Source organism: Gobio gobio, assembly GCF_949357685.1.
Source record: "Gobio gobio genome assembly, chromosome: 1".
Taxonomy (NCBI): domain Eukaryota; kingdom Metazoa; phylum Chordata; class Actinopteri; order Cypriniformes; family Gobionidae; genus Gobio; species Gobio gobio.
Window position 1 is genome coordinate 70,753,397 of NC_137097.1, and position 21,448 is coordinate 70,774,844.

General features: G+C 36.6%; 1 protein-coding gene across 1 annotated transcript in view; it reads left to right on the forward strand.

The window, feature by feature from the left end:
* The first annotated feature begins 268 nt into the window (after window positions 1-268).
* The window catches only part of LOC307124440 (CD276 antigen homolog), a 28,619-nt gene continuing 7,439 nt past the window's right edge, over window positions 269-21,448 (forward strand). The window contains exons 1-8 of the mRNA XM_079813637.1: window positions 269-530; window positions 609-953; window positions 1,030-1,383; window positions 9,586-9,690; window positions 9,791-9,886; window positions 10,105-10,197; window positions 11,386-11,460; window positions 17,776-17,898. Of these exons, the coding sequence (XP_079669763.1) occupies window positions 482-530; window positions 609-953; window positions 1,030-1,383; window positions 9,586-9,690; window positions 9,791-9,886; window positions 10,105-10,197; window positions 11,386-11,460; window positions 17,776-17,898 (1,240 nt within the window). The 5' untranslated portion in view covers window positions 269-481. The remainder of the gene's footprint in view (window positions 531-608; window positions 954-1,029; window positions 1,384-9,585; window positions 9,691-9,790; window positions 9,887-10,104; window positions 10,198-11,385; window positions 11,461-17,775; window positions 17,899-21,448) is intronic.

Sequence of the window (21,448 nt, forward strand, 5' to 3'; positions counted from 1 at the left end):
TTCCCATCACATATCAGATCGGAAAGGCATTTATTTTCAATAAAAATAAAGACAATATTAGAAAAGTGGAAATAAAGCGTCTAATATGTGTTTAATAATAAATGTTTATCGATTAGGGGTAGGTAAACAGACATGTGCTGAATGTTAGAGACGATAAAAGTGAGTGGGTCCAATTTCATTCATCGTAAAAAGTGGGTGGGTCTTGTCCCGCACCCACATTCTACAGGTTCCGACGCCCATGCCCTGACCAACCGGGAATCTTTGGAATACTCTTTTCTTTTCCTTTTTTTTTACAGTCTATGGTATCAACACGAGCCGTTAAAGAGCCAACAAAAAGTGATATTTCAACGGTTTCCTGCTTTTGTCCTTCACGGTTCATCTGGAGAAGAATTAAGCGAAAGTGTATTTAGGCGTGGTCTCGTGTGAAAGACTGTGGACAAAATTCACATGATTTCATTATAGCTCTGTCTTTGTATAAACTATGGACGTTAAGTTTGTTTCTATTTCAATACTCCTGGTGATCGCTGATGGTACGTATTAACACTTTACGTTGATACGCAAAAATGCTTTTTTCTCAGTTTTTTTTACGTTTCTCTATTTTATTACAGGGTTCACTGTGCGCGGCCCCTCTTCTCCTCTGGTTGCTCCTCTGGGATCTTCAGTGGTTTTGCCCTGTCATGTTGATAAACCTTTACCAGTGGAGGATCTGAAGGTGGAATGGAGAGGAACAGACTCAGAGACTTTAGTTCATTTGTTTCTGGATGGTGAGAGTCTACCAGAGATCCAGCAGCAGGATTATCATGATAGAGCTAATTTCTTTACTGATCAGATTCAACATGGAAACTTCTCCCTCCGTCTGGACAATCTGAGAGCTGAAGATGAGGGAGAATACACATGTTCAGTTTACAGTCAGCAGGATTCTGGAGAGACTGTGGTTCAGATAAAAGATGTTGGTGAGAGCCACTTTCAATCAATTCAATCAAATGTCTTTTATGTATTTTATTTATTTATTTTATTTTATTCTTTCAGAGCGTCTGCTAGTCTCAGTATCAAGTCTCTCCATATCTGCATATGATGGTGATGACGTCACTCTGAACTGCTCTGTAGACTCTCACATCACACCTGAATACATTGAAGAGGTTTCATGGAAGAAAACAGACGGATATTATGATATTCTGGTTCTGCTCTACCAAAATAATGAGGCTTTACCAGGTTCATCAGATGAGCAATACAGAGACAGGGTTGAGTTCTTCGCTGATGAAATCCCCAAAGGAAACTTCTCTCTCAGACTGAAGAGTGTCAGAACTGAGGACGAAGGAGTTTACATGTGTCAAGTGTTTGCTGGAGGACTTTCAGCCAATGCAACTGTAGAACTGATGCTGGGTGAGTCAACAGACATGGCAAATTAAATAATGCAGTCTCTGTTAACACTAAAGCCCAATATATAGGCCTACTTAATTTTTTACGCGTATGCAAGGGTCAGCGTACAGTGTGTGTGACACGAATTTCATTATCTGAACTTGCACCGCCAGATTTTTGTAACCGCGCATACTTTGTACAGCAAGGTTGCACATGTGCATTTAATTTTTTGCAGTATTTACATGGGTGGGTAACATGTGGCGAGAGACTGCTCAAACCTGTGCATATATCTAACAGTGATGCGCGGGTTGATCCAAAATGAGCGGGTGCCCGCGGCCACCCGCGGTTACCCGCGGTTACGAGTCATCCAAAAATATTTTTAATGATATTCGGGTCACGGTCGGTCGGATCGTCAATAAATCCTTATTTACCTTTTGAATGTTGAGCGTTATTAACTTTTGAATAAATGCTGACGCGGGACAAAATGCCCGATTTCCCAAAACGTTGAACTGAGCAATGCCATTGTACCATTTTAATAGGCTACTTTTAAACGCATTTAAAGTCAGTTTTATGTATTTTCTGAGAGGGGGCGGGATTTTTGTTGGGAAAGTCGGGGGAGAGACGCACACTTCGATTAGACTGGATAAACACATGCAGCATCCCAGCAAACACAAAACGTTTTTACAACGTTTCACAACGTTGTATTTTGGTTGCAATTAGGTAATGTTGCAGTACAACGTTTTAAAGACGTTTTAAAAACGTTTTTTTAAATAGAAAAATAATGTAACCAAAATAAAACGTTTCAAAAACGTTGTAAAAATACCAACCTGGTACGTTTTCTTTAAGTAGTCAAAAAAACGTAAATATTACGTTTGTCTACTACCAAGCTACAACTTTTGTTAGACGTTTTATTCTGGTGTTAAAATAACGTAATCTGCACGTTGGAATAGGACGTTTAAAAAACGTCATGACAGTACCAAAATACAACCAGAAACCTCCAATGATAGGCTACTTTCTGTTTGTGTAAAAATATCAGTAACATTTTACCATTGAGGCGATTCAGTGACTGAGTGAGACAGCTGAGCATTCGATATCAAAAGGACTTAAAGGTAGCCTAATATGTGAATGCTTACTTTCAGTGGTCTCTGCTCATTTAACTGATAGCAAGCTATTAGAATAATCCAATCGATTATTGTTGTTTCATAGCTCATCACGAGCCTGGCGCGTGGATCAAACAGCTCATAGAGTGTAAAAATGAGCCCGATCACACGAAAATGCGTATAAATATTACTATATACGCACGAACCTAGGCTGTGATGATGTAGGGCTAGGCTGCACTATCCAATTAAACAACGTTATCAACTTTCGGGACATTTTCTACTCCATCAGTAAGCCTATGTGATGTTTTAATTCTTGAAACGCTGTGTAATTGACATATGACGTGTTTAATGGGCGTGCGTGTTGAACATCCGAGTCGCTTTTAAACTGGAGCGGTGGGAGTTACCATGGAAACGGGGCGACACAGTAACAGCAAGACTCCGCCTGCGTCCTGTCACTGTTGTTTTCACTGATTTCAGGTAAGTTTAATCCCTAAAATTACACATATAATGTTAAACTACACATATAATACATACAACTGTTCCGTTGTTATGTTGAATATTTAATTTATAGAAATGGTTTAACGTTAGTGTCTTCGGAAAAAATCCGTTAGCCGTTAGGCTAACTTTATGAAAGGTAACGTTAACTTAGGCTAACGTAACTAGCCTTGAGCTCTTGTTTATGAAAGTTTGGGGTTTTAATCACATATTATGTGAAGATAAGAGGGCTTTGATAGTTTTGTTAACGTTTTGCTGGCAATTTGTCAATGGATGAATGGAAGTAACGTTAATCTAATTATTTAACCTAAAAGTTTGCACTGTAAAGTTAATCGGTGACGTCACTCACAAGGAGCGTGACAATGAGCTGAAACTATTTCAAACACCTTTTTTCTTTTATCTTACATGGTTTTCCATCAATTATTATTATTACGTATATATCTCCATGCATCTGTAAAACCTCAAAACATAAATTCTGATATCTAAAGATATTATATATTGTATATCCTGTATATTCTTACTTTTTTCAGCATTTTAACCACGTGCTCTAGTTTATTTATTTCTAATAAACCTGACATTGTATACCACATATTGTTGGCTCTGTGACAAATTGTTTATGTTTCTAGATTCTGATGGATGTGCAGAGAACATCTCTAAGGTACTATGAACCATCTGACTTGTAAGTAAAACCTCAAACATTCCTGTGTGTATATGATACAACAAATGTTGATAGTTCTTGTAAATTAAATGGTAAAATGTTCATGAAGTGACTCTGAGAGCAGCTCTGCAGATAAAGTTAATGTATAGAGAGACAGCAGACACTGAAATCATTGCAAGCGTCACACACGCTTTAGTTTGCGTAGTAGTCGAAACTGCAGCGCTCATTCACACAGACATGGCAGAACATAAAGACTTCAGATTTCATTAGCAGTTTTTTTAGCTTTAATATTCACAGACACTTGTCTGTATCGGTATCTGATTCATTGTACCGCCCTACTTTTAATTTATTAATTCAAAAATTGCCAAATTCTGTGGCGTTCCGCTTTATACAGTAAATTGTGACTGGATTCTGTGGTTTCATGCATGTTTTTGCATCACGGAAATCATATGACTCTACGTGGTATTTGCAGTATTAAAGAGATTTAGTTTTGAGAGTTATTTATTGTTGTGTTATAAATTTGTTACCATTAGTATAAGAAGGGTATGGATGACTAAAAGACTAAATTTCAGTCCGGCAGAATTCTCTGCACACTTTAACACCGAGGCCAAATGAGCATTTTGAATGTAAGAACCTCACGTTATATTTATAACAATCCTTGTTGATATTTGAATTGTATTTCAGGGCAGTTTGTGAAGACAGATAAACAAGAGATGTTGTGACAGCCTGGACAGAAGTCGGTTCCAGATCCACCTTCCACACCAGATTTCTCTCTCATATGGATTGCTGTCTGCTGTCATATTATATGTTCTCTGCAGAATTAGGTGCATGCAGATATTACTCAGGAACGTGACTAAACTTTGTTTGCTATAATACATCTATTTAGTGCACCAGTGTGAAACATACTTCCCCCCACATTTGCTGTATATCTATATCTTTGTCATAGTATTCTTTCAGTGGTTAAGGGGATTTTACATGACGGGCGTCAACGTTAGTAAATGCAATGATCTCTATGAAATGAAGCGTCAGATTTCTGGTGTTGTGCCGAAATCTGACCTACCAAATTATGTGACCCTAGTTGACTGTTACAACTAAACCCATCCCTAATCCTAACCTTATAACTAGGGTCACAGAATTCAGCACTATAACAGAATGAATCTGCATTGAATTAATGGTTTACTTACTAACTCACTCATTAAGACAGTCCCTTGCTGCCACCTACTGGCATAACAATGTAACCTGCTACGGAAGCGCTGAAAAACAACTAAAACACAGACTGTTTCTCAAAATCAAGTATGCAAATATTATAAAATATTATTTATTGAACAATAATAGCCATTATAAACTTTACATATGTAATGTATATTAATTGATAAGTTATAAATTGTATTTTAATTATTATAACAATTGCAATAAAATAATTTGTAACTAGTTAGAGAAAATGTACATTTTACAGATGAGTTTTTTTCTGTTATAATATCTGTGCACTGACATTTCTTGGATTTTTCTATTTGTTAATGTTCTTATTTAAATGTGCTGTACTTTATTTGTACCATTTTGTTTTATTGGCGTAGTTTTATTTATCTGTTAAGAATTTTCTGTTATTATTAATGAGGGCGCTAATTGTAGTCTTTGAAAAAAATCTCAAGGTCCTTGAAAGTACTGGAATTTAATTATACATTATCTCTACAAACAATGACAAAGGTGTTATCATTTAACACTTTTGTTGTTGTTCCAAACTTGTGTGACTTTGTTAGACCTTAAAGTTAATGTTTCTGACCTTATTCACCATTCACTTTCTTTGGTTCAAAAAAAGTGAATGGTGAATAAGGAACATTATGCTTATCTCCTGACTAAGGTTAACATTAACACCTCCATTTGTTCAACAGTGGAAAGAAAGTCATACAGGTTTACATTGGATTTACGCAGGGATGAGTAAATGACAGATTTTTCTTTTTTGTGAACGACCTAATCATATTTCTTATATTGTGTGAATAAATACAATGAGTGACTATTTGTGTATAGTATAAATTATTAGTACTACATATGTTAATGTAGTTTTATAAAATGGGCAACAACCAGAGGTCCGCCCTACAGGTAAGGTGAAATGTAAAAAGTGTTAGTAATGAGCTGAATATTCAGATGTACAGAAATATCGTAACCTGTGACTAGCCTATGACGAATTATAAAGAGATCTATAAATACCACTTAATCTATTTCTCTTACTGTAGTTATATTGTTTTATATTAAAGTCATTTTTCAAAGATAACAGTAAAAACATTTTGATTACATGTGTGAAGTGAAGAACAGTTTGGACGTGATAAATACGTTTCTGCAACGTTGAAAGGAGACGTGGTAACGTGATAAATACGTTTCTGCAACGTTGAAAGGAGACGTGGTAACGTGATAAAAACGTTATAAATACGTTTCTGCAACGTTGTGAAAAAACGTTTTTATAACGTGAAAAAAACCCGACATCTTGTCGTATTAAATACGTAGGATAAAAACGTTATCACGACCTTTTCACAACGTGAAAAAAACGTTTTTACAACGTTGCTGTGTTTGCTGGGATCTTAATTGTTAAGAAAATTAAACGAAATAAATGAATAAATCAAGCCTATTACATAACACTAGGCTATATCATACAGCATTCAAAAAAATAACAGTTTGCGCTCCTAAGGGCTTTCACACTTTTCCAAATGTTTTCCAAATGTGGGCTGATGAATTCTTCAAGCCGGGTCGAAACATAAACATCGCGTTCATCAATAATATGCATCTGGAGCTGAAATGGAAAATGATGGGCCGCCTCAAGAACTTCCTGCTCTCGCTGCTGCACCTCTGAGCACCACGTCAGGACCTGAAACATTTTCTCAATGGCCCAATGAGCTACGATGAGCATTTACTACTTTTAAAAAATGCGGGTCAGGAAGCGGGTCGGGTACAATATTTTCTTCTCTTTTTTTTGCGGTCCGAGTTGCGGGCGGGTTAGTTGAAAACGTCGGTCGGGTGCGGGTTGTTTATACATTGACCCGCGCATCACTGATATCTAATGCCTGTGTACTAGGGGTGCACCTTTTTCAGTCCTGATACCGATGCCTGGGCTTTGTGTATCTGTCGATACCCAATACCGATCCGATACTATTGTTGAATTAATAATAAACTGTATATTTTCCACCTTATACCTTCCTTGAAGAGACTAAAGGCAGACTTTACTAACTAAACATGACTAAGACAAAATAACAGACTTATGTAAAGTGTTGAATTCTTATGTATTTAATAAACAATTGTGCATTCAAATCTAAAATAGAATGTAATCAAACTTCTTTAAATAAATTAAACGTAGCAGTGGAAACAAAAAAACAGTGTATTGGTCAAACATACAATAGTAATCTACAGTTAGCAAACATTTTTTACACTACAGATAATTGTTTTGGTATATAATCATATCAATATTAAAAAGTAGCATTACAAATTAACAAATAGTCTTAATTTTCTGCCATATGCAATTTAATAAAAATTATCAGCTAGCTAATAACAACTTTGTTCTGGTTTCACCTCACTCCAGTATAAATGAGTGTAGGCTAGGCCTATTTATTTTACTACACATTGTCAACATAAATAAGCTGAAATACTGTTGATAATTAAAAATAATTCTTACTACCCACTCTTGCTAAATTGCGTAAGCACACTTGTGTTCTCATTTCAGATGCGTTCTGAGTACATTAATAAACTGATTGGTGAGTTCAGTGTTGGACAGATCAGTTGTTCTAACCAGTCGTTTAAATGATACGGTGCAAAGGAGTCATTAGGTCACGAATCAGACATTAGCAGACGCGTTGTGTGCGAATCCCGTCTGTTAGAACATCGCGAAAGATGTCAACACACAGAAAACACTTTATAACTGGATATGATTTGTTTCGCGTTAATTGAAGTATGCTTTATATCAGCTGGTCAGAGAAGAGTCAACGTTTTTTTAGCGCATTTCACCCCCAGCGGTAATTTAATACAGCGGTAAATGAAAGACCCAGAGAGTGTGCGTGGGGGAGGAGCTCTCTGATCGTTCTGTCAGTCACAAGCGCAGCATCTATTCTACATCACAATAACTCATAAAATTAGGCTTTGGCGGGACAAATTCGTTTTGGCGGTCGCCAAAAATGTTCAATGCAGAAAAAACCCTGACTTTGCGGTAATACCACCTCCCCTCGAAACATTTAAGTTACTTTGCAGACATTGCAAACAGCCGACGAACTAGTTGGCGTGGCAAACGTGTTCCATGTTGCTTCTAGCATGCGACATATGTGAAGCTGACGAATGTCGTAGGTTCTGCTGCGACGAAAGAAAATGAAAAAAAAAAAAAACACCTGGATCGGCTTGTGGAGCTGTTAATTTTTCCAATCCCCGATCCAGCTATTTTGTCACGATCCAGCTATTTTGTCAGTATCGCGGCCGATATCCGATCCTAATATCGGATCGGTGCACCCCTAATTCTGATCCAGTCACAATTCAGATTATGCCAGGAACCCACAAAACAAAAAAACAAAACAAAACAAAACTGTATAGCAACTTTGCAAAGAATTTAGATTACACCCGTACGAATAAATTCCAATTAAAAGTTCAGAGACAACACTTCCTGCATCCACTGAATCCCAGCACACCGAGAGACACTGCCACTCTGAGAGGCTCTATTTATACCCAATCGCAGGGTTTTTCCTACACAGAGAATTATGAGGCGGCCGCCTCCATCAAATTTCGTGCCGCCTCCGTCTGTCGACAAAATTCAGACAGGCAATCACTTGCTCAGATTAGGCCTGTCGTGATAATTAAATAATCATCAGAAATATATATCGTCACAAGATCCTTCAGCAATCATTATTATATTATGATTTGCTGGTACAAAGTCATCTAAAGCCATTCCATGGCTGAATGTGAGGAACAGAATAATATTTACATATTATTTTTTTGTTAATCTGCGTTTAAAATGAAGTGGTGCAACACAACTCGATTTAAAATAAAGCCTAGATCAACAAATCCTAGATTAGCTCTAAACTGAGTTTAATTTAATCCTTGTTGGTGCAACCCACCCTAAGACTTGTAATGTGTGCTAACAAACTAAATAATGTCGGTTTTGATTTCATGAGGACTTTAAGAATCTGCTTGACAAGTAATTTATGCTGCCCACTGACATGGTTTATTAAAGCTATTGTTATCAATTTTTTTGGCCTTCAGACATTTTAAAATGTTCAATATTTGTTCAGGGTGCAATACCCCCAATTTTAACATGTTTAGTAAATCCTAACAGTATGTTAGTATCTCGTCCAGGCCCTGTTTATTTGTAGGCTTGACTACTGCAATGCACTTCTAGCTGGACTCCCCTCTTGTGCGATCCAAACACTTTGAATGATCCAGAATGCAGCAGCACGTCTGGTCTTCAACGAGCCCAAAAGGACCCATGTCACGCCTCTATTTATCTCTCTGCACTGGCTACCACTCACTGCTCACATCAAGTTCAAGGCGCTGACGCTTGCTTACAGAGCCACCACGAGCTCCGCTCCTGCATACTGTGACTCGCTTCTACGAGTCTACACCCCCACCAGAAGCCTTCGCTCAGCTAAGGAGTGATGGCTTGTGGTACCATCACGGAGAAGCCCCTTTCCAGAACATTTTCATTCACCGTTCCTGGCTGGTGGAACGATCTTCCCACCCCCATCCGAAACGCAGAATCACTGACAACATTCAAAAGACAACTAAAAACTCAAAAACGACTGCTAAATATAAATGTAAATGTATGTAAATCTGGCCCTTGGTGTAAATGCGTGCTTGCAAAAAAAAAATTATAGTTAGTAATTCCTTAAAATAATGAATGGCTTTAGTCGCAAATTCTTCATAATTATTCCTCTATAAAAAAACAATGACTATTGATAGCAAATTGATTCAGTGCAGTTGTAAATGTTAAACCTCATGTTTGTTTTCCAGGTTTCTCTTCTTTGCACATACCTGTGTTGATTTTCTGTATCGCTGCTGCATCTGGAGCTGTGCTTCTGCTCTGTCGTCTGATTTACTGCAGATCAAAAGACACGGGTGTGTTTAAAAGGACAATCATATTTATTGTTATTAACTGTCTGTGTCACTGTAAGTGTTTTACTCATTTAACTCTGGTTATTCTTCATCTTCTCTCCAGTCTCCAGCAGCACAATCTGGAATCTTCAGCTTTCTCTGGTCTTTTTTCCAAACGTCTGTATGTTCATCGCCTTCATCTTCTGGGGTCTTACTGAAGGTGAGTTTAGTATTTTTTTTATATTTAAATATAAGATAACTAAAGCATAATAAGATGGGTTTTTAAAATGTATCTTATTGTAATGATGTACAGAATTGTCTCGTCCCCTTTTCCAACTACTTTATGTCGGTGTGTTTCTGAATTCTCTCACGACTGGACTTTAATTTTTTTATTTTATCAATATTGTTTAATACCCGTCAATGAATATTCTGTTGCAGGATCTCTGCACGAGAGCGTCCCTTGCTGTGCTCTGTATATTCTGAGGCCTGTTATGTTGATTTGGGCTTTGCCTTATTTAAAGTATCTTCAAGGTATGTTAGGATTTAAAGTTTATTATTATTATTGTTGTTGTTGTTGTTGTTAAGGGGATCAGTAAATGCTAATTGATGGCGAAAAATTAAGACTTAGCATGATACTATTGTTAGTGTTTAATTCTATTGTAGTTAATACATTAAAGGAACAATATGTAATATGTAGTAAAATATCCAAAAACCACTAGAAAAATGTTATATTTAGTAGACATTTACTTAAACTATCACAATTGTTTCCATGAATGCATAAATCTAGAGAAATAAGGAATTTTAACCAGGACACGGACCGTATCCATACGTCTCCTATCATTGACATCATACTCACAGTACCCCCGATTTACTGTTTTATTTTGTAGAAACCATCGAAACACCAAAGACGCTTTAATATATTATGTTTTATTAGACAGGTGAGCAACTAATGGATACATTCATCAACAGAAAACGAATCATTGTTAAACAGCACAACACAGTTAGTATTATCGTTTAAATCTGGTTTTCTTGACTTACCGCGATTACCATGCCTAATATCGATCTAGCTCACTGCAGTGTGAACAAGTGTCTCATAGTAGCATTATGACATAACTTTCAACACACTCAAATGTATCTAATATGATAAACAGCGCTGCGTTCCCCCACATACGCGTGACTAGATGAAGCAGAAGCGCTCATCTATGGCAGAATAAAAGCTCCGCTGCTCTCGAGCCGCGTGTCGCACTTGTCTCTCATTAGCAATCGCTTCCACCCTGCTTCATACTATAGTAATGTTAATAAATAAAAATGAGTACATTGGCTCATCCATGAATTTGTGTCCCGTCGGATTCTTTTTCTTTTGAGGACAACAACTTCTATGATTCTGTGAAATCAAGGTGTCATCAAGTTACGACTTTGTTTTGAATAAGACGACCTCTAGTGGTGAAAATTACATATTGTGCCTTTAATAAATTGTCAAATACAGAAGCATGAAATTATTTTAAACCAAAAAATAAGCCTCATTTCTTTTCTTTGGATTACTTTCTAACTTTATTCTTGGCATGTGTTGAATGTGTCAAGAAATTTGTAGTGTTTGGTAAGAAAAAAATATATACTTTGTCCTATCCAATCTAAGTACAAGAGTACAAGTAATGGAACAGATATGTAATTAGAAATATTAAATAATAATTTGATGTATTCAACTCTCTCTGTCTACAGATAACATTAAAACATGGACCAGGTTTTTCAAAATAGCAAGCGAATGGGCTGTTTTTACAGTCGTTGTTTATGCAGGTGGGTAAATCCAAATGTTTCACATCAGAGGTCATGCTCATTATTCATTAAAAATGCTTCATGAAACATTACCTGTTTTGCAAACTTAAATAGACCAGAATTTAGAATCATGATGTGCATGAGGTGACCTCCACTTTTGCTTTGGTACAGATTAAGTTAGTATGGCTTCATTTAATTCAATGTTTGACAATGGCTGTTTACACTTGGCATTAACATGCGATCACCGTGATCCGCTGTATCTGGATAACTGATCGGATTTCTGTTTCCCCCAAAATATTAAAATTAGGTCTGTAATAGGCCTTTATCACGGAGTGTAAAACAACTTTCGCTTTAACCTCTATCAATAGGCAGTGCCCATAGAGTACAGGATTTTTATACACTCAATGTAAATGTACATCTCAAATAGGGTACTTAATCTACCAGTTTAAAGGGGTACTTCAACGCTGGGAAGATGAATGTGTATTTAAACTGTGTCATTTATGTAGTAGAAATGTGAAATTATTTTTGAATATGGTGCCTTCTAGACTGAGAAAAGACAGAACATGTATTTTTGTCTCATGTGGATGAAAGACAACAACTCCCAGAATGCACTTGCTTTACTGCCCTTCGAGGCCACTCCCTACACCGTTGTTTTGATCTTTATAGTAATACAATCATTCCGTTCAGTTAGAGAATAAATACTTCAATTAAAAACTGAGCGTGTCTTTTCAATAACGTGTGAGTGAGCCGAACGAAAGTCACGACACAAACGCAGCAGGAGTCAGATTTCATTCCTCACGAAGAGCTGAGTTAAGTTAAGTGGCAGTCATTATCAGCGCCTGTCCAGTCTGGCATGTTTTCAGATCGCATATAGAAGCTAAACTATCATAGGAATTCATTGAAAAGTTGAAACACTCACTTTGCTCTGTATCGCTCCGTTATGAATGTCCGTGCGGCCGTCTGTGTCTTTTACATTCTGTGAGTGAGATCTCTCCCCTGTGGGCGGAACTAGTGGCTTCTACTGGCTGTAGTCTTTAGCCTCTGGCCACAAAATTATGATATTTGCTTCATCTGAAGATTTTTTCCAGAAATAAAATGCATAATTATCTTGTCTCAGGGGGATACGAGGGAGGGGGGTACCATCATTTGAATATACTACCGGGTTTCTACTGATACAAAACCTAATGCTATATCGCTGAAGTTACCCTTTAAGTTTTCCAACTTTAATCTTGTATGATGAAACAAAGAAAAACGTTATTCCGACGTGAGAGCCCGCAAGCATTTATAGGCACATGTTACATGTGTAACATGCAGAAAATGCATTATTTTTATTAAAGAAATGCAACATAAAAACACATCAGTATTAATTAGAGCTAAACAAGGGTAGGCTATGCAACACCAGGTTTATTGATGTACAAGTTAAAATGGTACAAATTAAACAATGCTTGCTTTCATTCACTTACTTTCTGATACGATCTCCAGGCTTAGATCAAAGTTGTTTAAATGAAGATAGCGTACAATGCATATTGTAGACAAAAAAAAAATGGAAGATTAGCCTACTTATAATAAAAATGTTAAAGCAATACAAACATATAACATTAAAAAATTGTATAATTAATTGTGTGTTCCGATTATTAAACATAACCTGCATAATGAGCGAGCTTCATACCTGACTGAGAGCAAAAAAAATGCTCTTCTTATTTAGTTGAAATTGTACTGATCTAGTAAATGCATCTTAATTTAAGAATGTTTAAATATTTAGACTAGAAACAAGACAAAAATTACTAAGAAAAGCATTTAAATTTTTTTTTTACTATTTATGTTTTTGAAAGTAGTCTCATGCTAAAAAATTAATTACAATTAAAATACAATTTATACAAAAAGAAATTCACTTTAAAGAAAGTAATTCTCATTCTACAAAAAAAAATCACTTTCTACAAAACCAAACTCCAGAATAATTTATTTAGAATGTAGTCAAAGGCCTATTATATTTTATATATTCAAAAGATTTGACTACACTTAAAAAAAAGCTCTTCTTATTTAGTTGAAATGTGTACTTGTCTAGTAAATGCATCTTGATTTAAGAATGTTTAAATATTTAGACTAGAAACAAGACAAAAATGACTAAGAAGAGCATTTTTCCGTACTTTTTTGTACTATTTTTTATGTTTTTAAAAGTAGTCTCATGCTAAAAATGTTTTATAATAAATAATTAAAATTAAGATACAATTTATACAAAACAAAATTCACTTTATAGAAAGCAATTCTCTTTCTACAAAACAACTTCAGAATAATTTCTGACAAACTTTGATATTAAATTAAAAAAAATACCATTAGGCTATAATATTTAAACATCAATATGAAGCAAAATACGTTTGACTGGTACTATATTTATAGCATATGAGCAGACATTTGTGAATAAAAGCTTTATTGATGTGACACTAGGCTCTTTTACACATTATAATCTGTCCAAAACAAGCCAAATAAATATTGTCTAAATAGTCTTGCATGTATGACATTTGTTGCAACAGGATTTAAACAGTCTTTTTGCATTATATATTTACAGATGTAAACAGAATAAACTGACCTTACAATCAGCGGCGGAGTCCTTTTCTCTTAGAAATGAACAGCTTTGCATGAGGAGAATAAATCCAGGATTATTGCTCAAACGAGTCTCAAAACGATGTAGCTGAAGTAACGCTACAGTGCTTCACTAGATGTGTTTGCATGAGTTGATGTGTGGGCGTTGATGCGGGGATCGTCAGTATTTGAATCTCAATAGAACACGCGGTCCATGGGCGTGGTCTCATTAGCACTAATGAAGTGCCTCGCGGGTGACTGACATGTATCGATTTTCAAATAGATGACAAACACAGAATATTTGTTTTCGATTTGGTTTACATTGTTTAAAACCTGACATTTCAACGTTTCTTTAGACATATGTCTCATGTTTGTGAGACAAGTATTCATTAAGCTAGAGTTCCTTTTCTGAAGACTATCTGAATTAATGTCTTTGAGAGAGAGGCTGCAGATCACGCATCATGTTTGTTTTCTTTATTTTGCAAAAACCAAAACATTTGTTTTTATTGACTGTACACAATTTTTTTTTAAACTTAACAGGTTATAATGATGTATAACACTTGCCTGAATGATAAAAAATGACAGTTATTTGAGTCTCTTGGACACTGATAAGGAAAAAAAGCTGATCACGCCTGCCGACTCGAGGGGGTTAATGCCAAGTGTAAACGCAGCCAATACATTTAGTCTGCTCTGAAAACTCCTCAGAGACAACCGCTGGCTGCTCCGTAACAGCCCCTGAATATCTGGAGGAAGCCCTGTGACTCGGGACCACTGGTACTGGGACCATCGGACCTGGGACCACCGGAGTCGGATCCTCCTCAGCAGAGTTTTTCTGACGAAGTGGGCCCCTTCTTTCTCCTCTTTCTCCATTTCATCGGAGGGCTGGGGCCTCCACTGACTGCAGATGGTACATAACAGTCAGTGGGCTGGGACGCAGATGCTCTGGCTCTCCAAGATGGCGGATTTGCCAGACAAAATACCAGAATTCCAGATTCCCCAGCTTCTCCATCTCCCCCGGGCTGAGAGGCCTGTCAAGACAAACGTTGAACACCTCCTTAATCTCAGTCTCTGTGTAGACCAGGTGATCCACCTCAATGAAGAACCTAATGGCGAAGTCCCTCACGTCAGCTCCCTGCTGACCGATGTACCAAGAGTTCACATATCTGGCAAGATGAAGGTAGTTGGAGGGTTCAGTGGGGGAGATGGAAAAAGGAAAATACCCATCTTCTGCTGAATCCTCTATTGTTTGGTTCGTTCTGTCAGGAGTCAATAGGGAGAAAAGGGAGCAAGGACTCAAATGCAAATAAAGATGGGATTTATTGGGTACAAAATAACACAAAAAAACAACCCACGAGGGGGAAAACTTAGAACATACCAAACACAAGGAACCAGGAAACATGAAGCAGGAACAGGGAATAATGACAACGAACCAACACAGGACTGCAAACACAAGGAGACTAAATAGGGAGCAAACAAGGCAATAAATCAGGGAAGACAGGTGGAGCAAATCAACCAATTAAAAGCTAACAAGAGGGGAGGGATCAAGACAAAAGACAGGAGCACATATGACAGAAAATAACAAAGTACCACGTGCTAAACAAGACTATATGTGAAAATTCCCCTGGCAGTAACACTAACTTGAGCAGCACCTACCACTTCAAATCACCTCTTGATTTACAGCGGCAGCGCTGAGTGACAATGACCTCGTTCAGATAATGTTGCACAATTAAAATGAAAGATGAAATATGCACTGTTTTCTTTAAACATGATTCCCAATTAATTATATATACGATTTTAAAGTTTCTTAAGGGTCTAAATCAAGTTCTCTGCGTCTCCTGTACTGCATCAAGCCACCCCAAAATAACCATCACTCAAATTAATGCAAGGCTCAAAATAACTGTACAACATGTGTGTAAGACTTTAGTATTATACACAACATTATAATATTAATTTCAAATAAGGGATGGGCGATATGGACTTAAAAATGTATCCCGATATTTTCTAGTATTTATTGCGATAACGATATCAATGACGATAAATGTAGTATCATTCCCCATGTTTTTGGATACAAGTGAAAGCTGCATGCATTCTTGAGAGACTCAAAAAAAAAACAATGATCTAGTAAAACGTACCTGTCATCAAATAGGCTCCTATAATACATAAAAAAAAAAAAATAAATAAATAAATTATATATATATAGTGCAACTGTGCTAAAAAACATCACACAATACAAACAATAATAATTTTGAAATCAATGACAAGTTTTACATGTAAACCGATTCTGTATTTATTCATACATGGTGCAAACAGTGGTAAAAATAGCAGAGACAGCAAAAGTAATTATCCCAAAAATGTCTTCAGATTACAAAAAAGTTTAAAATAATGATTTAATGATAGAACTTCAGTAATTTGAGTAAAGATAATAATACCACGAATTCTTCTACTAATAAAAATAAACTGCACTAAGGATTAATGAGCTTCTGGGTTCATGAATATTAATCACGTTGTCAGCGCTCATTCAAACTGATTTGTTGAAATCAAAACACAGTAATAGGTGCGCGCCAGCCAATGAGATTCCCGTTTGTGCATTCGTTTCTTCCTGTTTCATGAAAGGCTGAATAATTCCAAATAAACGCCATTATTTTACAGGAAAATACAACAAAAGGATATTGTTTACATGTAGCACGTCAATTCTGTGTGGTATTAGACTCTCTCTCACTCTCTCTTTGAGTGTGTGTGAAACACTGAGCGCTCTGTCGCGCGCCTCACACTAGTGTTAAATGTGCGTCAAATACACTGCGCATTCATTGAGTTGAACTGAAATAGTGTGCTTTACCGATCGATTGAGACAGAGCGAATCTCTTAAGCGCTCAGTCCAAGTGCTCAGCGAGTGAAAATACATCTGTATGTACAGGTTCAGATTGCCCTCAGGTAGCCCCTCGTTTAGCTAAGAACTCTTCAGCAGCTTCCGCCATAGTTGTTTTCGTTCTGCACGTGAGATGCGGATTCAGTGCCGCCGCTCCCATTGCGCGGCGCTTAGGGCACCGAGTGCTGCGGGGGCACCACAAGAAAATTCTCTCTCCAACCCCCGTTCAGCCATACAAATTGACGAACGCAGCCACCGGCCATCATAAAGTAATAACGGCCAGCGGCGGCACTGTGCGGATGGGTCGCGCCATCAACTAGGCTTTATCGTTATTATCGCGGGAAGACAAATTCTTATCGTGGGGAGAATTTTTACCGGTATATCGCAAACGATAAGATATCGCCCATCCCTATTTCAAATACATTTTTATATTATTATTATTTACAATTGTTAATGCCCCTGGTTCAGTAATGAACTACAGACTGTAAGTATCACCTCAAGATGCAATCTAATCCTGTTTACATTAAATAAGCTGCTCGCAAGCAGGTTTAAGCTTCAGGACCTGTTGCTATGGCAGCAACTCCAGGATGAGCTTTGAAGAACCAAACAATCCAAGATCATGACAAATCATCAACAATCAAATCCAGCTAACAGAGTTAGCGAGGTATGAAGAACGGACCCCAGGACACGCTGATCAGATAACATTCAGAAACGCGTTTACACTTGTCTCTTTTCAAAGTGTGGACAACATCCGGTTACAGGTCGCATGTTAATGCCAAGTGTAAACACAGCCAAACACTGTTCAGTTCACCACATTTGTAGATCTGTTCTGTTCTTGCACAGGACATCATTTATTTTGTGTGATTTTTAATTTTAATCTATTCCTCCAGTTCTTTTTGCATCTGCCTGGAGACAGTTTGCACATTATAATGGGCCTGATACAAATATGCTTTGCATAGTTTTGGGAATATGCTTTGGACTTGTTGTGCTGTTGTGTCTCATCCTGAGTACAGGTAAGAGTTTCTGTATGATTTGATTCCTTTCATTGTTGAGGCTGAGTGACAGGCCAGGTGTATAAGCACATATTTATTAGGTTAATAAGTTTATTTACAATTATTTTGTTTATATGTATATATATATATGTATATATGTATATGTATATATGTATATATATATATATATATATATATATATATATATGTATATATATATATATATATGTATATATATATATATATATATATATATATATATATATATATATATATATATATATATATATATATATATATGTATATATATATATATATATGTATATATATATATATATATGTATATATATATATATATATATATATATATATATGTATATATATATATATATATATATATATATATATATATATATATATATATATATGTATATATATATATATATATATGTATATATATATGTATATATATATGTATATATATATGTATATATATATATATATATGTATATATATATATATATATATATATGTATATATATATGTATATATATGTATATATATATGTATATATATGTATATATATATGTATATATATATGTATATATATATATATATATATATATGTATATATATATGTATATATATGTATATATATATGTATATATATGTATATATATATGTATATATATATATATATATATATGTATATATATATATATATATATATATATATATATATATATATATATATATATATATATATATATATATATATATATATGTATATATACAGTGAGGAAAATAAGTATTTGAACACCCTGCTATTTTGCAAGTTCTCCCACTTAGAAATCATGGAGGGGTCTGAAATTGTCATCGTAGGTGCATGTCCACTGTGAGAGACATAATCTAAAAAAAAAAATCCAGAAATCACAATGTATGATTTTTTAACTACAAACCCAAATCAGAAAAAGTTGGGACAGCGTGGAAAACGCAAAAAAAAAAAAACTAAGTGATTCCTAAATTTACTTTGACTTGTATTTCATTGCAGACAATATGAACACAAAATATTTAATGTTTTGTCTGGTCAACTTCATGTAATTTGTAAATATGCATCCGTTCCTGTCATTTAGACCTGCAACACATTTAAAAAAAAGTTGGGACAGTAAAGCATTTACCACTTTGTAATGTTGCCATTCCTTTTCACAACACTTAAAAGACGTTTAGGGACTGAAGACACCAAGTGATGAAGTGTTTCAGGTGTAATTTTGTCCCATTCTTCCTGCAAACAAGTCTTAAGGTGGGCAACAGTACGGGGTCTTCGTTGTCGCATTTTGCGCTTCAAAATGTGCCACACATTCTCTATTGGAGACAGGTCGGGACTGCAGGCAGGCCAGTCAAGTACCCGTACCCTCTTCCTCTGCAGCCAGGACTTTGTAATGTGTGCAGAACGTGGTTTTGCATTGTCTTGTTGAAATATGCATGGACGTCCCTGGAAAATATGTCTTCTTGAAGGCAGCATATTATGCTCCAAAATCTCTATGTACTTTTCAGCATTAATGGTGCCTTCACAGAAGTGCAAGTTACCTTTGCCAAGGGCACTGACACAACCCCATACCATGACAGACCCTGGCTTTTGGACTTGTTGCTGGTAACAGTCTGGATGATCCTTTTCTTCTTTGGTCCGGAGCACACGGCGTCCATTCCTCCCAAAAAATGAAATACTGAAATACTGATTCATCTGACCACAGTTCACGTTTCCACTGTGTGATGGTCCATCCCAGATGCCTCCGAGCCCAGAGAAGTCGATGGCGCTTCTGGACACTGTTAACATAGGGCTTCCTTTTGGCACAGTAGTTTTAACTGGCATTTGTGGATGTAACTACGTATTGTGGTACTTGACAAAGGTTTGCCAAAGTAGTCCTGAGCCCATGTGTTGATATTGCTTATAGATGAATGACGATTCTTGATGCAGTGCCGTCTGAGGGATCGGAGATCACAGTTGTTCAGCTTAGGCTTGCGCCCTTGTCCTTTACGCACTGAAATTCCTCCAGATTCCTTGAATCTTTTAATTATGTTATGCACTGTTGAATGTGAAATATCCAAATCTCTTCCTATCTTTCTTTGAGGAACATTGTTTTTAAACATTTCAATAATTTTCTCACGTATTTCTTGGCAAACTGGCGATCCTCGGCCCATCTTTGCTCCTAAAGGATTAGACCTTTCTTGGATGCTGCTTTTGTACCAAATCATAATTACAATCACCTGTTGACATCACCTGTTTCAAATCACATCATTATTTAACCATTTTACCTCATTACTAGCCCTAAATTGCTCCTGTCCCAACTTTTTTTTAAATGTGTTGCAGGTCTGAATGACAGGAAAGGATGCATATTTACAAATGTTGTTGTAAACATAAAGTTGACCAGACAAAACATGCAATATTTTGTGTTCATATTGTCTGCAATGAAATACAAGTCAAAGTAAATTTAGAAATCACTTCTTTTTTTTTTTTTTTTTTCGTTTTCCATACTGTCCCAACTTTTTCTGATTTGGGGTTGTATTTATTTGTATGATACGGCTGCAAATAAGTATTTGAACACCTGAGAAAATCAATGTTAATATTTGGTACAGTAGCCTTTGTTTGCAATTACAGAGGTCAAATGTTTCCTATAGTTTTTCACCAGGTTTGCACTGCAGGAGGGATTTTGGCCCACTCCTCCACACAGATCTTCTCTAGATCAGTCAAGTTTCTGGCCTGTCGCTTAGAAAGTTTGAGCTCCCTCCAAAGATTCTCTATTGGGTTTAGGTCTGGAGACTGGCTAGGCCACGCCAGAACCTTGATATGCTTCTTACAGAGCCACTCCTTGGTTATCCTGGCTGTGTGCTTCGGGTCATTGTCATGTTGGAAGACCCAGCCCTGACCCATCTTCAATGCTCTAACTGAGGAAAGGAGGTTGTTCCCCAAAATCTTGCAATACATGGCCCCGGTCATCCTCTCCTTAATACAGTGCAGTCGCCCTGTCCCATGTGCAGAAAAACACCCCCAAAGCATGATGCTACCACCCCCATGATTCACAGTAGGGATGGTGTTCTTGGGATGGTACTCATCATTCTTCTTCCTCCAAACACGTTTAGTGGAATTATGACCAAAAAGTTCTATTTTGGTCTCATCTGATCACATGACTTTCTCCCATGACTCCTCTGGATCATCCAAATGGTCATTGGCAAACTTAAGACGGGCCTGGACATGTGCTGGTTAAAGCAAGGGAACCTTCCGTGCCATGCATGATTTCAAACCATGACGTCTTAGTGTATTACCAACAGTAACCTTGGAAACGGTGGTCCCAGCTCTTTTCAGGTCATTGACCAGCTCCTCCCTTGTAGTTCTGGGCTGGTTCCTCACCTTTCCTAGGATCATTGAGACCCCACGAGGTGAGATCTTGCATTGAGCCCCAGTCCGAGGGAGATTGACAGTCATGTTTAGCTTCTTCCATTTTCTAATGATTGCTCCAACAGTGAACCTTTTTTCACCAAGCTGCACTGTTAGACATTTATAAGAGATTTTACA